Raw genomic sequence first — 23710 nt, 5'->3', positions numbered from 1 at the left:
AGAGAGAGGACAGGAGATAGGGTGAGAGAAGAGATGAGAGAGGAGAGAGAGAGAGAGAGAGGACTCAGAGCAGTAAACCATCGCACAGCCAGCTTGTGGAGATCAAACCGCCTATTATATTTTTTTTTTAGTGTTCCCGAAAAGTACAAACTGCATGCAAGCATTCCCATTTAAAACGATGCAAAAATGAGGTAATAGTTTTTTTTCAATAGCATTTTTGTGTTATTTCTAAATAAATAAATTATGATTCAGTCACCCCACACCCACCCATCTTCCCAAAACAAAAACTATATAAAATTAAATACATACCCACGATATCTACAGTTAGTAATAAATTATGATTGTTAAATACTTAAGGCATCTCAACTGACAACACCCTGTGTAAACTATGAAAACTTCATCACAGATGACTCCACTACAGGAGGCAGCGTCGCAGTGCACAACACGGACTTCATTGATCCTTATCGAGCTAAGCCTTAACGAGGCTCAAGACACTGTCCCTGCGTTCCAATAATCATACGACCATACTTTTTTACTATGACAGAACACATACTATGTCAAATGCAGTGGTGGAAGAAGTACTTGGATATTTTAATATATTTTACTCCATAACAAGTTACAGCTAATTCTACTTAAAGAATACAAACGTAAAATGACCGTAAGATATTCTGAATATTCAACAAAATGCATGTAATGGAGCCAGAAATGAAGAAATCTGTCAAATACTGTGTACTCTTACAGTACTGCATAATATAATTAAAGCATATTATGTGTTTTTATATCTAAAAATACCTGTGAGTGTTAAATAAAAGTAGTGCATTAAAAATATGTAGCATAAAATGTTAAATACTCGAGTAAATGTACTTTCCACCGCTGCAGAAAACACCAGGATGAGCTTCTGCATCTAGTTGCATTTTTACAGCAGGATTGTCTGACCCACAATCCTTTGCAGCAGATACAAGAGGGTTGAGGAGTCATGCAAGGACAAAGTAGTAATTGTCCGATTGTTATGCGTACTGCGTGCAACAGTGCAAACATATGGCAGTATAAGTATTCACTAAATATATATATAGTATGTGATTTGGAACGCAGCCTGTGTTTGATTTCACTATCACAGTGAAGGACAGTGAGGGTCATTCTGTGTGTGTGTGTGTGTGTGTGTGTGTGTGTGTGTGTGTGTGTGTGTGTGTGTGTGTGTGTGTGTGTGTGTGCACTGCGAGGGGAGGGGGGTGGGGGCTGCCTCCATCGCACCACGTTCTACATGTTCTAGCAATACAGCATAGCAACCAGCATAGCAACCACGAGGGGAGGTCTGTCACACAAATACACACGATCAATACGCAAGCTCCTCTCTCTCTCCTCCGCCGAAAAAAACACTGCATGAATCTATATCCTAAATATAAACCTGGATGCAATACCGAGGAAAAAACAAAACCCTTTTTGTTGCTATAATAACTATTGTCACATGTGCTTGTTCTTTAGGCAATAAGGTAAACATTGAACAGAGGATCACGCCTCCTCTGAAGGATGGACACACGCTACAGGTCAGCTGACTCTTGGTTAGTGTTGAGAAGAAGATAGTCACAGCTCAGATTCACGTCATGCAAAGCCTCCCTGTGTCGCGTTTCAATCGGAGAAACCTGAATCCATGATGGAACATGCTTTTTTTTAGTTTGTTCAGCGCCAGGTGGAGATTCAGGTACGAAGAGCAGCTCCCCCTCCTCTCCTTTCCTTTTTTCATCCCCTTTTTTTTTTGGCTTTGTGTTGTATAAGCACTGCTGTTAACCTACAGCGAGCCTCGAACCCTTAAACACACACGTTCACGTTAAACATCCATTCGTTAGGGCACACACACACACACACACACACACACACACACACACACGTAAATCTCAGGCTCAAGCGACACCGACAAAATGCATTTTGGTAAAAACACTTTCTACCTATTTTTTTCTAGTCTTTTTTTTTTTAAAACACACGACGACTCGATCACTCGGCTCGGGTTCAGTGAAAGAGACCAACTGCCACGACACCAACTCAAGGTACATCTGTATTGCAAAATGTCAAAGCTGCATGATAGGATAAAAACTAGCTGCTGCTCGCTGCCCCCCCCCCCCCCACGATACTGTTACTGCTACTCTACTACGACCACAAATGATCTTTAGGTAAACATGGCATCATCAGAGCATCTGTTAAGCTTTGTGTGGCAGAATATTCACTTTGATTGTGTTTGAAAAGAGAGAAATATATATGTTTTTATAGATATATATATATATAGAAAGAGAGACAGGAAAGAGAGAAAGTAGCCAGCTCAGTGTGGGGTTGTGTGTTTTCCACTTAGTTAGTCATGGCTTTAGGACATGCTACACAGCCCGCGGCTACCTACAGTACGACACCACGACAGCAACAACACCCCACTACAACCAGCAAGCTACAAGTAAACCCTGTGTACATGAGTGTGTGTGTGTGTGAGTGTGTGTTTGTGTGTGTGTGTGTTGCCTCCAGAAGGATGTGCTTCTATATAGAGTGTCCTTTGCCTCACTGTCGAGTTAGTGATCCTGGCTTGGCTCAGAGAAGCGTGAGTCAGAAGGGTCTGGAGACATTTGGCAAAGCACCCAACAGAGGGGGGGGTGGGGGGGGGGAGGGAGGGAGGTAGGGGGAGGGTGGAAGAAAGCAGGAACCACACCAGGGTGATTGACAAAGAGAGGAGGGTGAGGAGGGGGGAGTTAAATCTCATCAGCTGTCAGGGTTCAGCTGTGTTTCGATGTCCACTCGACAGATGGGACACTTCCTGCTGGTGGCCAACCATTGGTCCACACAGCCCTGGTGGAAGAGGTGCATGCAGGGTAATCTCCTGGAGGACAAAGAGAGAGAGAGAGAGAGAGAGTTAATGATGATTCAAGCAAGACTCTCACAGTGTGTGGAAACAAAGGAAACCAGGATATAAGAATAATCAAAGCCTATGTTTTAGTGGCTGAATCAGATGAATAACGCCAACATGTTTTGACAACTTGAGGTATTTTTTAAAGGAATATATCACCCTTAAAATGACCCTTAACCAAAATAAACCTTGGTTTTTCTCACATAGACGAACACAATGGGATTATTTGTTCTTTTTTGAACAAACAACCCAAAAACAGAGAAAAGTCTTGATTCATTTTCACTCAAAACGTACAAAATAAAACAGTAAGTGTGAGAGATAAGGGAATGTTTTAGTCAAAATGCATGTGTTTGGGAAGTAGGGAGAATACGACTGTTTGATGTTTTGATATAGTTTTGCCCTAATTTTGTTGAATTCATCAAGACTTTTCTCTGATTTCAGATAATTAGTTCACAGTGGAGGCGTGTGAATGTAGGATGGTGAGTAATTGATAAACAAATGGTTCATTTTGGGGTTGAAACGTCCCCTTAACATTCCCTTCCTTATTGTTATTTGTTCGTATATTTAGTAGTGCTTCTCTATCATGTTCCCCCTGTTATCTAAGAGCGCCCGACACACGTTCCCTCTCAGTTTGGAGCCTGTTGTGAGCTTGCAGAGAAACTTCTGAACCCTGCAGAGATTTAATTCTGTTCATTCAGGCACGTAGAGGCGACTTCTGTCCAGTCATCAATCCTGCAGACAGCTGAGGCTCCACATGCTGTAAACTGACCCTTCCCCCCCCCCCCCCAGGAGCTGGGACTGATCCTCTGAATGTCACACCCCCAATAGGTCTGTGCACATGCTCATGTCACCGGGTACAAGCAAAGATCAACAGTTTAGAAAATACACTTATTTGCTTGATTAAAGGAGGAGATATATATATGTGTGTGTTGAATGTGAGTTAGCAAAAGTACACGCTTCCTTTCCTCAAGTAGAAGTACAGATACCTCGTGTTTAAAAAAATACTCTGTGAAAGTAGAAGTTTCTGACTAAACTTCTTTACTCAAGTCAAAGTAAAGAGGGGCTTTGAAAATGTACGTCAGTAAAAAAGTACCCATAACTAGCAGCTGTTTTAAAGAGTAACCTGACCTCCCTTTATATTGATAGAACAATAATGTCATTGTTAGCTAATGAATGTTTCCATGCTGAACAACGGCCACATGACAACGTTTTCATTGGTCCCTCTTCTTTAGAGAAGACCAGGAAATGATGGATACACGGATCGTGTTCAAAATCAATAGGCACGCAATGACTCTAAATAATAATGATCACGCCACCAAACAACACATTCAAACTAAAGGAACCAGCCTGTTTGGGGAATGTGAGAATAGAAAGTACAGGTATTTGGGTTCAACATGTAAGAAGTAGAAAGTACAGGTATTTGTGTTCAACATGTAAGAAGTAGAAAAGTACAGGTATTGGGGTTCAACATGTAAAGACAGTAGAAAGTACAGGTATTTGGGTTCAACTGTAAGAAGTAAGAAAGTACAGGTATTTGTGTTCACATGTAAGAAGTAGAAAGTACTGGTATTTGGGTTCAAAATGTAAGAAGTCAAAGTAAAAAGTCGTCAGAAAAATAAGTAGTGGAGTAAAGTACTGATATCAGAAACATGTACTTAAGTAAAGTAACGAAGTATTTGTACTCCACTTCTTCCCCCCTCTGGTTAGCTTAGCACAAAGACTGGAAACAGGTGGAAACAGTTAGCATGGCTCGTAACAGAATCTGCGTACTAATGCATTTTTGTTTTGTTGTGACAACTGTTCCACGCTGAACGGGGCAGATCAGATTTCGATGTGTATAACATAAGAGATACTCTGTATGTCTAATGCTAGCAGGGGGGGGGGGGGATTGTGGCTATTAATGGTTGTTTATGTATCACTATTTCTTGGCTGCAACTAGAGACGTCTTCGATTCCCTCCACTGCTCAGAGCCAAGAAATACTATGGATTTTGTTTACAGCAGGATAAAGCCAAGGCCAGCTGTTGCCCCTGTTATGCTAAGCTAAGCTAAGCTAAGAGAGCTGGTTTGAACATGTAAAAAACACACCTCTACCAACATATGTTCAAACTAGCTTTTAGCAGAGAAGCTCACCAGAGTATTTAACACCTCTAAAGTTGACTGTAGCTCCATATTGAGCCATCTCTATATTCTTGGGGTTAGGTTTAATTGTCAAGAGAATGAAGAGAGATTGACGTTTTTTTACTGGTCTTGTTTGTAAGTGAAAGGGTTCAGGAGTTAACCGTCAGTCAGCAGCTGGAGCTAATGTTAGCATATTGACAAAGGAAACACAGTGGCCGTTTCTCAATCGCGAGGATATTGGCTTCCAAGCCAATATTTCAAGGATGCTACGTCATCGAGTGGCACAGCAGGACTGTTCCAATCTCTAGCATACTTGGAATTCCACCGAGGCTGTGTCCTTGGTTTGGGGGAAATTTCGAGGCTGCACATGAGTAGACTTCGCGTCCTTAAAATCCCCACAATGCTTTGCGCACGGACCAATTTCCCCAAATCTGTGGCGGAAGATGTAAGGCGGGGCCTCTCATATGACGCACACCTGCACACTTGCTAGCGTGTTCCACTCTTCGTTTTCCGAATGCCAGGAAGTATTCTTGCCTCGCTTCTGAAGCAAGATGCTCGGCTCGGCTGTGATACCAAGCCAGCATCCTCGCGATTGAGAAACGGCCAGGGTCTTTGAAAAGTCTTATATTACTTTAAAAAGTCTTATATTACTTTGAAAAGTCTTATATTACTTTAAAAAGTCTTATATTACTTTGAAAAGTCTTATATTACTTTGAAAAGTCTTATATTACTTTGAAAAGTCTTATATTACTTTGACCCCTAACCCATCAAACTCCCACTGCTATTTATTTCATTTTTACATTATTATTTGCCCTACCGTTTGTTTGTTTGTTTGTTTGTTTGTTTGTTTGTTGACAGCATGTAAAGCGGCCTTGGGTCCCTTGACAGGCGCTATAAAAATGTAATCTATTATTATTATTATTATTAAAAGGATATTGAGCTTGGAGCAGGTTCCCTACCGTACAGATATAATACAGGTTATTTGTAGAGCAGCTTTCACGCACAAAGTGCTTTACAGAAAACACAACAACAATATTAAAATAAATACAGAACAAGATAAAACGTCAACAATGAACGTCCTAATGAAATTCCCTTGAATTAAAGCTGACAAGAAAATAAAAGCAGTAACAGCAAAACATGGACAATGATACCGGTGAGAAATTGAACCCAAATTACAAGCCATATTAAAAAGATAGGTTTTTAATATCAGAGAGTGATCCTCCTCCCTGACATCAAGCATGTGAGCGTATTTCCCATTATTATTTTAATCTTCTAAATCTCCTTTTAAGAACACTGAGGTTTCTGACCTGACGTCCTCTTTGTCCTCCAGCATGGACAGACAGATGGTGCACTTCTCGTCCACGTCGGTCTCCTCCTCCTCTCCGGTCTTCAGGTGCTGAGGCTTCCTCTGTGAGAAGAGCAGATTACAGAAAGTAGAGTCAGACAGGTGCAATACAAATACTTAGTTACTGTACTTAAGTACATGTTTCTGGTATCAGTACTTTACTCCACTACTTATTTTTCTGACGACTTTTTACTTTGACTTCTTACATTTTGAACACAAATACCTGTACTTTTCTACTTCTAACATGTTGAAACACAAATACCTGTACTTTCTACTTCTTACATGTAGAACTCAAATACCTGTACTTTCTACTTCTTACATGTTGAACCCAAATACCTGTACTTTCTACTTCTTACATGTTGAACACAAATACCTGTACTTTCTACTTCTTACATGTTTGAACCCAAATACCTGTACTTTCTACTTCTTACATGTTGAACCCAACTACCTGTACTTTCTACTTCTTACATGTTGAACACAAATACCTGTACTTTCTACTTCTCACATGTTGAACCCAAATACCTGTACTTTTCTACTTCTTACATTTTCCCAAACAGGCTGGTTCCTTTAGTTTGAATGTGTGTCTGGTGGCGTGATCATTATTATTTAGAGTCATTGCGTGCCTATTTGATTTGAACACGATCCGTGTATCCATCATTTCCTGGTCTTCTCTAAAGAAGAGGGACCAATGAAAACGTTGGTCATGTTGCCGTTGTTCAGCATGGGAAACATTCATTAGCTAACAATGACATTATTGTTCGATTAATATAAAGGGAGGGTCAGGTACTCTTTAAAACAGCTGCTAGTTATGGGTACTTTTTACTGAAGTACATTCAAAGCCCTCTTACTTTTACTTGAGTAAAGAAGTTTAGTCAGTACTTCTACTTTCACCAGCAGTATTTTTAAACACGAGTATCTGTACTTCTACTTGAGTAAAGCATGGTGTACTCTCTGGGTGTCATCATGCAGGTATGGGCCTACCTTCTTGTATTTGTGAGGGAAGGTGAACCTCTCGATGGTGGTCTGACGGCTCCTCAGGTCTCACACTGCCCAGACGGTCCTCCAACTGCAACAGCTCCTGAGGGGAAGAGGGGGGGATAGGTTTAGAATAGGATAACGTACAATAAAAATACAATCTAAAAACATCAAGACAGCTACTATATTGAGATTAAGATGAGATTTATTTGTGTAACTGATTTTTTAAAGGTAAGAAATTAACATTTAAGATGAAAATGTAATGCCAAGAAGAACAGGAAGTCCTTTTTTTTTGTTAGATAGACTTCTTAAATGAAAAGCGTTTACCTCGTATGCTTTTCTCGCACGGCGGGTGGGTTGGCGTGCCTGGAAGGATTGAGACTCTGCAGAGCCAGCAGGTGCAGCTGGGGGTACGGGTAGGTTTCTGATTTCATGCACAACCTGAAGAGAAAGGGGAACTCTTCATCAAATTACAGCTAAAAAAAAACTGTTAAACAAAGTCATTTAAATAGTTTTGTATGGCATTCTTAGAAATATAAAAACACAATTTCTGAGAATACTGAAGGGGGAAGCAAACACCACATCTTTCAAAGCAGAACAAAGTTTGTCTGAGCATTAAATCCACCAAGAAAAACCTTTTCACTTATAGGAAAATATTATCTTTCAACAGAGGATAACTAGCAGGTTTGTCTCTCTGAATCCCACTCAAATGTTCTGGGATCAGAGATTTAATCATCTTGTAACGTGCCGAATTTAAGTGGATCCTAACATAACCGCTGTGGAATAAACCTTCACATGCTACAGTTTAAAAAGGAGACTAAACCTATCTATGGATGTGAGTTTTTCAGCCACAACAAAAGGCCAACATGCAGGTAGCACCAGACTCAGAGTAAGGCTTGTTTTCAGCCGAGCAGATGGCTGGAGATGCCTTTAAATACTAAAACTGTTTATCACCTGCAGCGCCTAGCAGACAGTTCAAAGGAGTAAAGAGTCAGCCGTCAAAGAGGGTTTAAAAGAAGTGATAAAATACAATATGATAAGAGATCCTCAAGCAAACAGTAAGCAATGTGCACGTACAATATTAGGCCTGTTGGTCCAGTGAATAGTTTAGTGTATTTGTGTATTATAGTGTCGTGGACAGTCCCCATTGATCAGCTGTCACAAACAACACTAAATGGAACAGCTTTAGCCAACATGCTAACTTCCAGCTGTCCAGATGATAATAGAGACCTTTTTAAAATCACAACACATCAACAGCATTAATTATAATTTATAAAGAAAGGATGAAAGACAAGTAGAAATAGAAAATAACACACGCGACCAAACTCAGTTTCTCCCAGAAGCTTGAGTGTGGCTGAGATAATGAACAAATAATTATGACAATTACAACTCAGATTGCAAACCAGCAGGACGTACCACTTGTGCAGAGGAAGTGTTCCTGGGGAAGTGATGCATTCTGGGAGAGGCCAGGTAATGCTGGTAGTGCTGGGGCAGCTGCTGGAGCTGGTACTGAGGGGGGGGGAGTCCGGCGTCCACACTGAGGTCCCTGGGAGAGAGAGAGAGAGAGAGAGAGAGAGAGAGAGAGAGAGAGACTGATCAACATCATCACCCTCACTGTGAGACACACAGACAGCGTTATTTCAAGGTCATTTAAAAGACTCAAAACAACTCTAAACGACCTTGAAATAACGCTGAAGCAAGCCGCTGTGGCTGTAAATGCTTTGGCTAACATGTTGTATGACTGTGTTGTGATTGTCTGTAACTGTGCTGTTACCATTCTTGGGCCAGGACTCTCTTGGAAATGATATTTGTAATCTCAATAGAATAGAATGAACCCCTCTGTGATGGCCACACATGCAGAGCACACACAGTGACATGTGTTCTCTGCTTTTAACCTAGTACTAGGAGCAGTGGGCAGCTATTGCACAGCGCCCGGTGCCTTGCTCAAGGGCACCACGGCAGGGCCCAGGAGGTGAACTGGGACCTCTCCAAGTAGCGGTCCACACTCCATATATAGGTCTGATCAGGGACTTGAACCGGCGACCCTACGGCTCACAGTCCAAGCCCCTACTGACTGAGACCCTGCCGGACAATGAGACCTATCCTGGTTAAATAAAGGTACAATAAAATCAAATAAAACATTTCTCTGCAGGACTCTCATCATACGATACGATAATACTTTAATGGTCAGATCAAGTCTGAAAGTTGACTCGCATCACAGCAGCTCCATGTGTAACATCAACATAAACAATCAGTGAGAGAACACCTGCTCAGAGACTCACCAATCGGTGCCCTCGGCCAGGTACCTCTGCTGCTGCTGCTGCTGCTGCTGCTGCTGCGTTGTGATTGGCTGAGGGACGTGGAGAGGGGGGAACTCGTAGCCTGCTCTCAGTCTGTGGGGGTTCAGGGGGAGACGCTCCTGGGTTCTTCTGAGGGGAGACAAAGAGGAGATGAACAAGTTATTTGTTTGTCTGTGTTTGCAAGGACGTTGTGACATTTGTGAGAACACAAATCAGGCAGGGGGCCCGCCGCCTCCTACACACTTTATTATTTCTGCATTCTGGGGAATTTCAGGCACCAATTTATGGTGGAAATGTTTTTGTTTATGTGCCAGGTGACATTTCAAAGTATAAATATATAAATGGAAGATGATGCAGCAAGGCTCTCAGGCATTGAAGTATTTATTCTCCTGTACATCCAACTTTTCTCGTCTAATGAAAGATACTTTACACTACCCTCCTCTGTTGTGTCTGTTTTCTTAATTTACAAACCTTAAAAAATACTTAAAAACCTAATATGTCTGTTAGATTGATATCTGCTCATATTCAGAGCTTTTTGCACATTCAATTCAGACCCAACTTAACTGTTTTCTAGGATTCTAAGAACACATTTTGGTCATATTGTGAGGCAAAAGGTTGAGATTTCACAAAAGTCCAAAATATTTCTAGAAGTTATATTAAAGAATATTCTGCCGTCTGTCTGAGAGAGATTTGGTTAAAAAGAACTCAATGGTGCTCTAGGAGGAGATTCAGGTGATAAGGTGGAGGGGGGGGGTTACCTTGGTTGCTGATTGGCTAATGGTTACACAAGACAAAAACATCGTTATGACATCATAAAGTGGCCAAAATCTGATCAGCTCATTTTCAGACAGGTTTTTATAGAAATGGATCAGGAGAAAAAGAGAGAGAATCTTTGTTCCTGAAACTTTCAGAGTCTCTTTACACAGAGGGGACACATGGTGATGAAGAAGAGACATGAAGAAGAGGGGACACATGTTGATGAAGAAGAGACATGAAGAAGAGGGGACACATGTTGATGAAGAAGAGACATGAAGAAGAGGGGACACATGTTGATGAAGAGAGACATGAAGAAGAGGGGACACATGTTGATGTAGAAGAGACATGGAGAAGAGGGGACACATGTTGATGTAGAAGAGACATGAAGAAGAGGGGACACATGTTGATGAAGAAGAGACATGAAGAAGAGGGGACACATGTTGATGTAGAAGAGACATGAAGAAGAGGGGACACATGTTGATGTAGAAGAGACATGAAGAAGAGGGGACACATGTGCATGTAGAAGAGACATGAAGAAGAGGGGACACATGTTGATGTAGAAGAGACATGAAGAAGAGGGGACACATGTTGATGTAGAAGAGACATGAAGAAGAGGGGACACATGTTGATGAAGAAGAGACATGAAGAAGAGGGGACACATGTTGATGTAGAAGAGACATGAAGAAGAGGGACACATGTTGATGTAGAAGAGACATGAAGAAGAGAGGACACATGTTGATGTAGAAGAGACATGAAGAAGAGGGGACACATGTTGATGTAGAAGAGACATGAAGAAGAGGGGACACATGTTGATGAAGAAGAGACATGAAGAAGAGGGGACACATGTTGATGAAAGAGACATGAAGAAGAGGGGACACATGTTGATGTAGAAGAGACATGAAGAAGAGGGGACACATGTTGATGTAGAAGAGACATGAAGAAGGGGACACATGTTGATGAAGAAGAGACATGAAGAAGAGGGGACACATGTTGATGTAGAAGAGACATGAAGAAGAGGGGACACATGTTGATGTAGAAGAGACATGAAGAAGAGGGGACACATGTTGATGTAGAAGAGACATGAAGTAGAGGGGACACATGTTGATGTAGAAGAGACATGAAGAAGAGGGGACACATGTTGATGTAGAAGAGACATGAAGAAGAGGGGACATGTTGATGAAGAAGAGACATGAAGAAGAGGGGACACATGTTTGATGTAGAAGAGACATGAAGAAGAGGGGACACATGTTGATGTAGAAGAGACATGAAGAAGAGGACACATGTTGATGTAGAAGAGACATGAAGAAGAGGGGACACATGTTGTGTAGAAGCGACATGAAGAAGAGGGGACACATGGTGATGTAGAAGAGACATGAAGAAGAGGGGACACATGTTGATGTAGAAGAGACATGAAGAAGAGGGGACACATGTTGATGTAGAAGAGACATGAAGAAGAGGGGACACATGTTGATGTAGAAGAGACATGAAGAAGAGGGGACACATGTTGATGTAGAAGAGACATGAAGAAGAGGGGACACATGTTGATGTAAAGAGACATGAAGAAGAGGGGACACATGTTGATGTAGAAGAGACATGAAGAAGAGGGGACACATGTTGATGTAGAAGAGACATGAAGAAGAGGGGACACATGTTGATGTAGAAAGAGACATGAAGAAGAAGGGGACACCATTTGATGTAGAAGAGACATGAAGAAGAGGGGACACATGTTGATGTAGAGAGACATGAAGAAGAGGGGGACACATGTTGATGTTGAAGAGACATGAAGAAGAGGGGACACCATGTTGATGTAGAAGAGACATGAAGAAGAGGGGACACATGTTGATGTAGAAGTAGAGAGACATGGAGAAGCGAAGAGGGGACACAGTTGATGTAGAAGAGACATGAAGAAGAGGGGGACACATGTTGATGTAGAAGAGACATGAAGAAGAGGGGACACATGTTGATGTAGAAGAGACATAAGAGAGGGGACACATGTTGATGTAGAAGAGACATGAAGAAGAGGGGACACATGTTTTGATGTAGAAGAGACATGAAGAAGAGGGGACACATGTTGATGTAGAAGAGACATGAAGAAGAGGGGACACATGTTGATGTAGAAGAGACATGAAGAAGAGGGGACACATGTTGATGTAGAGAGCATGAAGAAGAGGGGACACATGTGATTAGAAGAGACATGAAGAAGAGGGGACACATGTTGATGTAGAAGAGACATGAAGAAGAGGGGACACATGTTGATGAGAAGAGACATGAAGAAGAGGGGACACATGTTGATGTAGAAGAGACATGAAGAGAGGGGACACATGTTGATGTAGAAGAGACATGAAAAGAGGGGACACATGTTGATGTAGAAGACATGAAGAAGAGGGGACATGTTGATGTAGAAGAGACATGAAGAAGAGGGGACACAGTTGATGTAGAAGAGACATGAAGAAGAGGGGACACATGTTGATGTAGAAGACATGAAGAAGTGGATGAATAGGTGACCTTTAAATACGGTATATATATAGTGTTTTCCTACCTGGAGTGGGGCTCCGGCGGTGCGTGGCCTCCAGGAGTTGCTGCTGATGAGGTATTGCTGGTGTAAAGCCTGAGGTAGGAATGGAGGTCCGGGCACATCCTGGAACTGCGGGGGTGCAGGCAGGGCCGTGAGGGGCGCCGGGTGGTGGGGGTGGGGCGGGGGTCAGGTGGGGGGCCAAACCACTCTGAGGGGGCGGGGTCCCAGAGGAAACTCTGCTGAGAGGGGGGCCTGAGGAGCGCCCAGGTGGAAGTGTCGGCAGGAGGGTAGCATGGCTGTGCTGATTGCCGAGTGAAGTGAGCTCCTGAGAGGGAGAGAGGGGAGGGGTCAGAGAGAAGTACACACATCCTTTACTCAAGGAGAAGTAAAGTGTTTAAAATACTCTGGTGAAAGTAGAAGTACTGACTAAACTTCTTTACTCAAGTCAAAGTAAAGAAGGGCTTTGAAATGTACTTCAGTAAAAAGTACCCATAACTAGCAGCTGTTTAAAGAGTACCTGACCTCCCTTTATATTAATAGAACAATAATGTCATTGTTAGCTAATGAATGTTTCCATGCTGAACAACGGCTACATGACACGTTTTCATTGGTCCCTCTTCTTTAGAGAAGACCAGGAAATGATGGATACACGGATCGTGTTCAATCAATAGGCACGCAATGACTCTAAATAATAATGATCACGCCACCAAACACACATTCAAACTAAAGGAACCAGCCTGTTTGGGAAATGTAAGAAGTAGAAAGTACAGGTATTTGGGTTCAACATGTAAGAAGTAGAAAGTACAGGTATTTGTGTTCAAAATGTAAGAAGTAGAAAGTACAGGTATTTGTGTTCAACATGTAAGAAGTAGAAAGTACAGGTATTGTGTTCAACATGTAAGAAGTAGAAAGTACAGGTATTTGTGTTCAAATGTAAGAAGTAGAAAGTACAGGTGTTGGGTTCAAAATGTAAGAAGTAGAAAGTACAGGTATTTGTGTTCAATGTAAAAAAGTTCAGGTGTTTGGGTTCAAAATGTAAGAAGTAGAAAGTAAAAAGTCGGCATTCAAATATTTAAGCTCCAGTAGATTTAACTTAAAGTCATTTGATGAAAGGCATGTTTTACTCCTGCAGTGCAAGCAATACACTTTAATGTAGGCGTAGTATTTGTTATCCTGGCTTTGCTCATGGATGTTTGTCATGTTCACATTCAGCGTGAAAAACTTGTACAAGAAGTAACTTTGTTAAGAATGTGTTTACGTTTCTGAACAGCACATGCACACTTTTGAGTGATTTTAGAATCAGTTAGGCTAAGGGGGGATTCTTTTAAAGCTTATACGAGTTATTTCTGACAACGATCACAGTGCCTGAACCCTGCTGCTGCTGCAAAGTGTACTATTAAATGTGTCACTTCAAATTCAAATGTAAACTCTCATACCCACCAACTGTGAATTTTTCTCAAGATGACGTGTTTTCTTGAGCAAACCGATGTTTCTCAACGGGTTCTTATTTATCGCATTTCTTTGTGCACGCTATTTTTCAGAACCTTTTTGAACAAATTTGACTTTTAGCGCCATCTTAACCTCACATAGGTAGAAACAGTTAGCGTAGCCCTGACCAGAGATCTCTTAAATAACAATGTATTTTGATTTGTTAATATGTTGAAGAATGGTGTTCAGAAAAAAAACTAAAACCACCCGACATGTTGTTTTATGAAGAATTTTTGTGACTGTGGGAAGTTACTTTTTGAACAAATGTTACTTTTTAAAAAGCTGTGAGGACAAAAAAGGCCATTAAAAAACATTTGTCCCTTCTCATAAATGACGCCAGTTACCATTCACACAAACATAAAAACATATTTAATTTAGTCTTAATTTACATTATTTAATTTCATATTCTATTGAGATGTATATAGTCTTTTTATTTTGTATTTTATTATATACGTTGCATTGTTGGAGGAGCTCAGGTCAGCAGAAGAATGTCATTGCCATTTCTACACTGTCGCTTTTGTGCATATGACAATTAAACCTTTGTATCTTTGAATTGAATAAAAATAGGACACAGGAAGAGACAAGACAGACGGCAGATGGAGGACACAGACATGCAGAGACCCCCCGTGGAGCGCCATCTCAACCCTTCACAGATTGCACCCCCACAGCCTGCAGGAAGGATGGATCTCCTCTAAACAGCCTGGAGTGTTTCCGGAGAGATCTACGGCACCGAGGGTTGTCTTTTGGTTCCTAATCAATGTAATAGATTTCAGCTCCGTTTCATGTCTGCTGTTTTTGAAGGAGCAGCCGTAGATTCCTCATTAAAACCCAACAGATGATTATCCGCCTCCATCTCTCTCCCTTCCTATCAGAGACTGTGTGCTGGAGCCTCTGAATCAACGGAGTATCAAGTTGCACAAAACAATCGATACGAATTAATCCGAGCTGAGAGAAAAGAGTCTGGAACGAGGGTGATGTGGGGATAACCAGAATATACTTCAGCTGCCTATTGAAGCTTTTTTAGCAGACAGCAGGATCTGAGGGTGGATCATTAGTCACTTATATATTATTATATTGATCATTGATTGGTTGTCTAAGTCTTTTTCTGCGCAAGAATGACCAAAAAAAAAAGCAGTTTTCAGACTCTCAAAGATGGAGATATCCTGCTTTCCTGTTTGTTATAAAGTGTTGAGTTGACAAAACGGGATTCTTCACTATTTTCTGATGTTTTACGAACCAAACAAATGATGGAAACTGAAGTAATAGTGAGCGTCAGCCCTAATGGACTGTGTATAATGAAGTAGGCTGGTGGAGTATTGAGCTTTGCATTATGGGAGGAGATAATTGTCTGCATGCTGAGTCAGGCCGATTAGAGCTGCACTTGTTAAATGGAGTGACAGTGAATGTCTAATATGAAGAGATGATTAATGCTTCGCGATATATTTAACTCTAATTAACACACATTTTAAGTCTGTAAGATATACAATTTTTTATAATCCTTATTTGTATATTTCTTGTTTTTCCACTCCATGAAATTATGTTTTAGTTTTTCGTCTGTTTCTGTTTTCATTAAACCTTTTGAAAGGATGTAGCTTGAGCTGTTTCGGGTGATGCATTATTCATCCTCATTTCTCCTTGTCAAATGTCTGCGCCCTCTGAGTGCCCTTCACGTTTATTTAAAGGATAAATGCAACCTTTAGGAAATGATTTCTCCCTCTGAGAGTAAGAGAAGAGGATCAATACCACTTTATAATCTGTCTGGCTAAAGCCTGTTAGCGTAGCTTAGCTTTAAAGTGATGGGAAAAGGTAGAAACAGTTAGCTCTGACCAAAGATCTCTGAAACTCACTAAATGTATTTTGCTTTCTTCATATGTTGAAGAATGGTGTTAAAAAAAAAACTAAAAACCACCCGCCATTTTGTAGTTTTATGAAGCCTGTTGTGGAGAATTCTTAGTTTGTGACTGTGGGAAGTCACTGTTCCCTTCCAATAAATAGTCTGGGAATGTTAGGTTTTATATGCACAAGATATTCTTGTAAATGACTGATCTTTAAAAAGGCTAAAGAGCTAACGTTTGGTGACCTTTAAAACCGAGCTATGCTAGCTGTTTCCCTCCTTTTCTATTCTTTGTGCTAAGGCTAACCGACTTTTATCTAACAGAGAATGGCACAGTGTCTATTATATTTGATTCCTTGCACTATTGTATCTGTTTTATTGTGTTGCTCTGTTAGAGGAGCCTGTGACCTCAGAATTTCATTGACATATCTACACTGTAGCTGTGACAATAAAAGCCTTGAAACCTTGATATCGGGGTATTAATCTTTCTTTCTAACTCTCCACCAGAAGGCATGTTTCCTTTCCAAAATGTCAAGCGGCTCCTTTAATTATTGTTAATATGACATGTTACTCTGTGCCTTGCTCACAGCCTGAGGACACGGTGCCAGTGACCCCTGAGAGCCGCTGAGCACAACATTAGTCTGAGGAAGTAGAGCAGAAATGGCAGCAGACGCTCTCTCTGGATTGGCTGTGGCTGGACATCACGTTTGTAAGAAGCCTCTGACCTGGTAAGAGTGAAGCTTTAACCTTTGTGTTGTCTTTCTCCCAATTTTGCAACTCTGGTCCTGGTTTGACTGTGTATAAAGTATCAATCATAACCCCATCATTTTTTCATTTTTTGACTTTAGTTAATATCAGAAGTATCATTGGTATATGTCAACGTTTAGTAAGGAGTGTATTTTAATAAACGTAACACTGCCATAATTCAATGCAAACAGTGATCATACATTTTTCTCGCAAAGAACATTCAACCATTAGATTAAAAAACATATTTCTCCGACATAAAAACTCCACTAACCCCTCGCCCTTATTCCACCTAGCTTAGCACTTATTACTTTTTTTGTTATTTTCTTCTTCTTTACTTGCTTGTAAAGCGATTTGAGCACCAGGAAAAGCGCTATATAAATGTATTAATATTATAATTATTATAAGAACATTTATAGACGGGTCAAATTTGACCCAAAGACAACAGGAGGGTTCAGTAAACATCAGAGTATCTCTCTCCTCTCACAGCAGGACATTCTGACATACTGCAGTGTTGTTATTGTTTCATCTGTGGGTTGACTTGCAGACAGAATGCCTGATAGCTGCAGAACAGACCCCCCCACACACACACCTCTCCTCACTCACAGCCCCTCCCCCACAGTGTGGCTGCGGCATGGCGTCCCTGTTTGAGTGACAGCCCGTAAGCCCCGCCCATCCGCGACTGCAGCAGTCTGACATCAAACCTGTCTCCCCCCCCTCCTGCTCCCATCTCTGCAGCTTTACGATCTCACCTCCCCCCTAAAATAATCCTCTCTTCTGCGTGGTGCGGTGGTCTTCTATCATGTGACACTGTGAGCCTTGTGCATGCAGATTTACATTGAAAAGCCCTCATTAAATCAGGTGATATCACTCTCAAAAGAACATCCATCTGTTTGCAACTTATATCAATATTCCAATTACTTGTATATAGACTATTCTATTTACTTGCACTATTGTGTTGCTCTGTTGGAAGAGCCTGTGACCTCAGATTTTCATTGTCATAACTACACTGTAGCTATGTACACATGACAATAAAAGCCTTGAATCTACATTGAAAAGCCTTCATTAAATCAGGTTTTATCATTCTCAATCAGGAGTAAAATCAGCGTGCACAGCTGCTCTGAGAATCTGCATACAAATGTCTCCACGTGCTCACACACACACACACACACACACACACACACACACACAACTCTCTGACCTTGATGCTAAACATCAGTCACATCAGGACAGTGTGTGTGTCTCATGTTGATGTGCCTGGAGCAGGGCAGCTACCGGGGAGAAACTCATGCATGTACAGCTGTTGAGTTATTTAAAAGTCTGTGTCGCTGCAGAGGAGAAAGTTGCACAAGCACACACATCTCAGACACACCTAGTGTCTGCACATAAATAACTGGCTCTATTTCAGTCGCTGTGAACAGATGTAAGGCTGAAATAGCTAGAACAGGACAAGCAAGGAGTCCCAGACGTTAAAACATAACGTTTATATGTTAAAATGTGCAGATGATTAGGTGAGATTTATGGCACCAGAGCCTGCACTGCACGACTTTTTAGTGCATCGTTTAAACTGAGAGACCAAGAGCGTGTTAAATAACCTTAAAGGGTAAAACAATCATCTTAAAAACAGACAATGTTGTAGGTCAGGACGTGTAAAGACATCCCTACGTTATTCAATAACAATAATGAGCGTTTATTTGAATGATATGACTGACTTGCTGCTGTAAGAAGTGAGCAGCGACGTGCTTTTTTCTTTGATTACATTTGAATAACAGTCTCAAGGTCTGCTTCTCACGGGAAAAGAGCTGATTCACAACATCACACAGAGATATAACACTCCACGGATTAAATAGTTGCCATTTGTTCATTTAACCAAATTGATTTGTCATTATGCTAAACATTTGGAGACTCCCAATCCATCGATAGTTGGATATTAAAGGGGGAGAGTTTTATGAGAACATCGATACCACTCAAAGTGGTTTAATCCATACCAGAATTATGCGATGACTGTTTCTTGGAGACTATTTCTCTTCTAGGAAATAGCCGGGCACACACCACCCCCCACCCTCAAACATATTTTTGTACAAAACAAACAGAGACATGTTATTAGTGAGATTTAGAGGTGCTGTAGATTGATCTGTTATTGTTCTACAGAGCCAATAACGCTTTTTACTTCCTGTTTCCAGTCGTTGTGCTAAGCTAAGCTAACCTAAAACATGAGGGAGGTATTGATCTGCTAATATAGCTAACTGGCAGAAGAGGATTTCACAAAATAATACACTTTTTCATCAATAACAAACAGGACGGACTTGTGCGACCTTCACACAAAATGTAACCCAGACTTAGTTTTTATGAAATAAGGAGAGATTCCTGTAAGTATTTTTAAGTTAAAGTACCATTAAGTAAATACCTGAAGCATGATATATATTAGGGCTGTATCAAATAGTTTAAAGCTTTATTGACTTGTAAATGCATGTTTATTTATTCCCTTTAAAAGACGGTATTTCTGCATATTTACAGATAAAGATTAGGCTACCATAATACTAGTTTTATACTATTTGTAGGATTCGGTTTGTTTCCTCATTTGATCAAAGTCCAAATATATCATAGATTTATCCAATGATGCGTCTGCTTCAATTCATATTTGTTAGAGTTTATGCTTTCAAAAACAATGTTTGTTTAAGAGGCAAGCACTGATGAGTGTACATTAAGGATTTTTTTTTTTTTTCAGGGTAAAGACGTCATAAAATACTTCAATACACAATGTAAAAAAAAGACATTCGGTACAGCCCTATGATACATACCATGAGAAGATTCACTGAACATGTTGTAATGTCCATATTATCAATATTAATATTTCATTTTGAGATGATTTTTGCATATTTTAGCCAAAAATATACACTAGTAGTTCATTTTTTTGAAGAAAATTGAATATGTGACCATATATAAAATTATATATATACCCAGAAAGAGGATTTGATCCATATCGGCCAAAGTAGTTCCAATGATCACCAGTGAACACCAATGAGAGGATGTGAGGAGGCTGTGTCTCGTTTATAAAGAAGTGTATGGATTAGGAGGGAATGACAGCGTGTAACATTAAATATCAAAGCCGGTGTGTTTCAGTAACAACATGCGTTTGGTTTTGGTTGCGTTTTGTTTTGAGAATGGATAGAAAATTTGGTTGCCAACCAGAGCAGTAAGTTGAAGAAACTCGAAATGAGAGCACATAGAGAGTGAGGGACCGTCTCAGTGACAGCACAGTGTGGAAGGGAGGGGGGGGAAGGAGGCACACATGGAAATCAGCAAAAAGCACACTGAAGGTTAGAAAGAAAACTACAGTCTTTATTGGAAAATATTAGTAAGTGTGGCACTGTGTGATAATAAGAGTAATATTTCCTTTATAACCATAATAATATCATGCAAATAAAGACCAAAGGCAAGGCCCGACCATGCTCTCTGTAGGGTTAACAGAACAGAAGCAGCATCCAATGAGTAGATGTGTATGCTTACAGCACATTTCAGTATAGCAGGGACATCTCTACACAAAGTTTACATTGGAATCTGCTGTTCAATGTGGAAAAACAAAAGTATAAAGAAATGAACATGCATTAGGATCTAATACAAGAACATAAGGTAGAAAAAACCACAACCAAAGAATAAAAAGACATTTTCATTCTAAAAGGAGTTCTACAGCAGTGCAGGATATACACATCCCTGTAAAATGGATAGCATTCTGGAGGAGAGACTGTGAATGGTAGTGGGGGGAGTCTTTTTTTTTTTTTTTTTTAAATGGCAAGATGAGTTAGTCTCGCCGAGATTATTGTGACTGAAATCAATGAACCAAGCAGGAACAAAGGCTTTCACACATGGGAAGGTTTATGACCACTAGAACAGGTGCAGTGGACCATACAAAAAGGTGAGAATAACATCACACAAATTGCTGTGATTTTTAGCACTACGGGTTTTGGCCAATTGGTGATTGTTAGGATAATGGGATTTAAAGATTACAAAAGCTGGCACAATGCACCTAAGGGGATTTCGATCAAGCCTGGCTGTAATCGAATCGGGGAGGATCAAAATGTATCCACTTTACAGAAATTTACAGCAGAATGTAGTCTATCCACACTGAATGGGAGAATCACAATGACAGTTTGTTGGAGTAAAGTCTAATGCTACAATGGGTTATTCACTGAAGAGCAACATGACAGGTTTAAATAAAAGACAAACTGTTTCTACAGAAGGTGTTATTCTTTAGTCTGTTACACAGAAGGATACGGTATGAGTGGGAACTCGGTTTTAATGCCAAATGTCGTCTTCAGATGGAAAGAGGAAATGAGGAAGAAGGGGTTCACAATACAGCTAGATGCAGAGAACAGGCAGAGGCTACGGCAGACAGCAGCAGATGATCGTTAGCTACACAATGGAGGGGGACAAAGGTCTGAGAAATGCGGAATGTAGAGCCAGCCTCGATACTATGGAACAGGAAAAAAGAACACAAATAAAAGCACAATGAAATCATTGGTGCTACTGCATGTAGTTTTAACAATGCAACTTAGAATTACCACTATTATTATTTATTATTATTATATAATCAACACAGATAGCCTGCTGCAATGTAGGATGATTATTTTTGTGTCCAATTCAGAGTGTGATTATTTATTTGTTACTACACCTGCAGTCATTTTGCAGGCTTTATTATTTATTTTTTTATGAACGCATAATGCCACCATTTTATATCATTTAAAATAGCCTTTCATCTGGGCTTTTTCCCTACATGTTTTTAATGAAATAACCCCTAATTGAGACGGATAGAATGAGCACAGACTCCATGCCAGTTGCACACAAAGGGACAAACATCCCTTGTCATGTTATCAGCTTCAGATACTTGTTTAAATTAATGACAAATCCACGCCGAGCTAAGTGTATTATTTTTTGCTACAGCGGAGTTAATAAATGTGGCTATATGTGAAGCTATTATTCTGTTAGCTTTTTGGTGACTGAACAAAAACACCGAGAGATAAACCAGAAGAAAGGGGGGCTGCCATTTGACAGCTGCAGTCATTTTGGTCCTCAACATGCCATGAAACATCGTAAAAATAATCATCTATGCCCCTTAGACAGGAGTAAATGTCTTCAGTTTAAGCTAACTAAACACGGTTAACAGTTTTTAACGGCTATTTTTTTTTTTAACGCAACGCTACAGTTAGCAGCTAATGTTGCTATTAATGCTGGCGTTTGCTAGCAGGTGTCAGCTCCGTTTAATAAACACGTAAACACCGCGCAGTGAAAGATAAACCAGCCCGGATAACAGAAGACAGAGGGGCTGCCATTGACAGCAGCTTTGGTCGTTAACATGTCGTGAAACATGGTAAAAATACACATTTATGCCTCTTAAATTTCGTATTTTGTAAAATGTAACGGTTTTTAACGGTTATTTTTTTAAACGCTACGTTACAGTTAGCAGCTAGTGTTGCTATTAATGCTGGCTAGCAGGTGTCAGCTCTGTTTACGTCATTTAAAAAGGACATTTAAAAAAGAAAGAAGGAAAAGCCGAGACGTTTGTTAGGGTTAGGATAAGAGAAAAAATATATATAAATCTAGTCATACCTCTATTTCTAACTGAGCCGAAGACGGGGAGAACCAGATATCCAACATGAACTAACACCATCCTGGGTCCTTCTTTGTTGTGTGGGCAGAGACAGATGGTCCATGGAAATGATGATCCAGTCCTCCAGCACTTTCAAACGGACAGGCTAACCCAGCAAGCACACACCAATCCCAGCAACCAATCACCGGACGCCCCCCCGATCAGGACCCTCCGCGACTGGCAGCCGGCTCCACCAATGAGAGGAGCGCAGGGGCGGGGTGTCTGCGTTCCACCAATGGGAGGAGCTCAGGGGCGGGGCGTCTGTGTTTTAGACAGCCCGCCCCCTCCATGACTGAATCCACCAGCAGAAGAGAACAACAAATAATGTAAGGTACTCACAATTTAATTAATTAAAGAAAATATTAAATACATTAAAATATATTATTATTATTGTCTTTCATTTTTTTTTAAATATCAGTATTATCTCTATTTTTTATTTAAATTCAGAAAATATAAAAATAATAATGACAATAAATATTATTATATTTCCTTTTGAAAAACATCACGATAAGCCATTTCCTGTACAGCAGATATGCTCTGAAAGTGTGTGTGTCCTGGTATCCTCCCTGCCTGTAGTGTTGAGCCTGAGGGGGAGGAACAGATGGGCTTTGGGAGGCTGGGGGGGTCAAAAACTCTTCGTCCCATATGTCCACGTCTTCCTGTTCCCACCATCTAATGCTTTAAGCCTGGAGACACACAAAGAGCTCCTCACAGTGCAATCAGTGTCCTTCACTAACACATAACAGGTACTGTCCAAACTAACACTTAATAATACACATCTACTGCATAACATGAAAACAGTAGCACAGGCAACGTTTGAACTGTTTAAAAAAAAAAGGCCATATGTCACATTGTCTTCTACTTCAATGCAACCCTTTTAGAAATGCAACAAAAAATCATGTCATTTTTCAGCTGAAATGTGAGAATATTCTGCTTTTTCACACTATATTTGATTGAAAAATGACTAAAGGATGTGATTAATCCATTAATAAAGTCGCTGATAATTGTTCTGTCCATAAATGTATGAATTAGTTGATACATTAGTTCAGATCTAAACATCTTACCATCTTTTATTTTTGGCAGAATTGATCACAGTCCATGAGAGA

At 40.5% G+C, this 23710-nt stretch overlaps 1 protein-coding gene across 1 annotated transcript; it reads right to left on the bottom strand.

Moving 5' to 3' along the window:
• Positions 1-1959: 1959 nt before the first annotated feature.
• Positions 1960-22699, bottom strand: rnf165a (ring finger protein 165a). Its single transcript, XM_034125646.1, is given in 16 exon segments — positions 1960-2854; positions 6308-6408; positions 7327-7386; positions 7388-7423; positions 7626-7739; positions 7741-7761; positions 8737-8866; positions 9603-9749; positions 12916-12928; positions 12931-12963; positions 12966-13068; positions 13070-13113; positions 13116-13176; positions 13178-13198; positions 13200-13216; positions 22565-22699. Coding segments are annotated over 16 exon segments (1080 nt in total). The 5' UTR covers positions 22626-22699; the 3' UTR covers positions 1960-2736.
• Positions 22700-23710: the final 1011 nt, after the last annotated feature.

The sequence above is a fragment of the Trematomus bernacchii genome, unplaced genomic scaffold (genome assembly GCF_902827165.1).
Source record: "Trematomus bernacchii unplaced genomic scaffold, fTreBer1.1, whole genome shotgun sequence".
Taxonomy (NCBI): Eukaryota; Metazoa; Chordata; class Actinopteri; order Perciformes; family Nototheniidae; genus Trematomus; species Trematomus bernacchii.
This window is presented reverse-complemented; position numbering and strand designations above follow the sequence as displayed.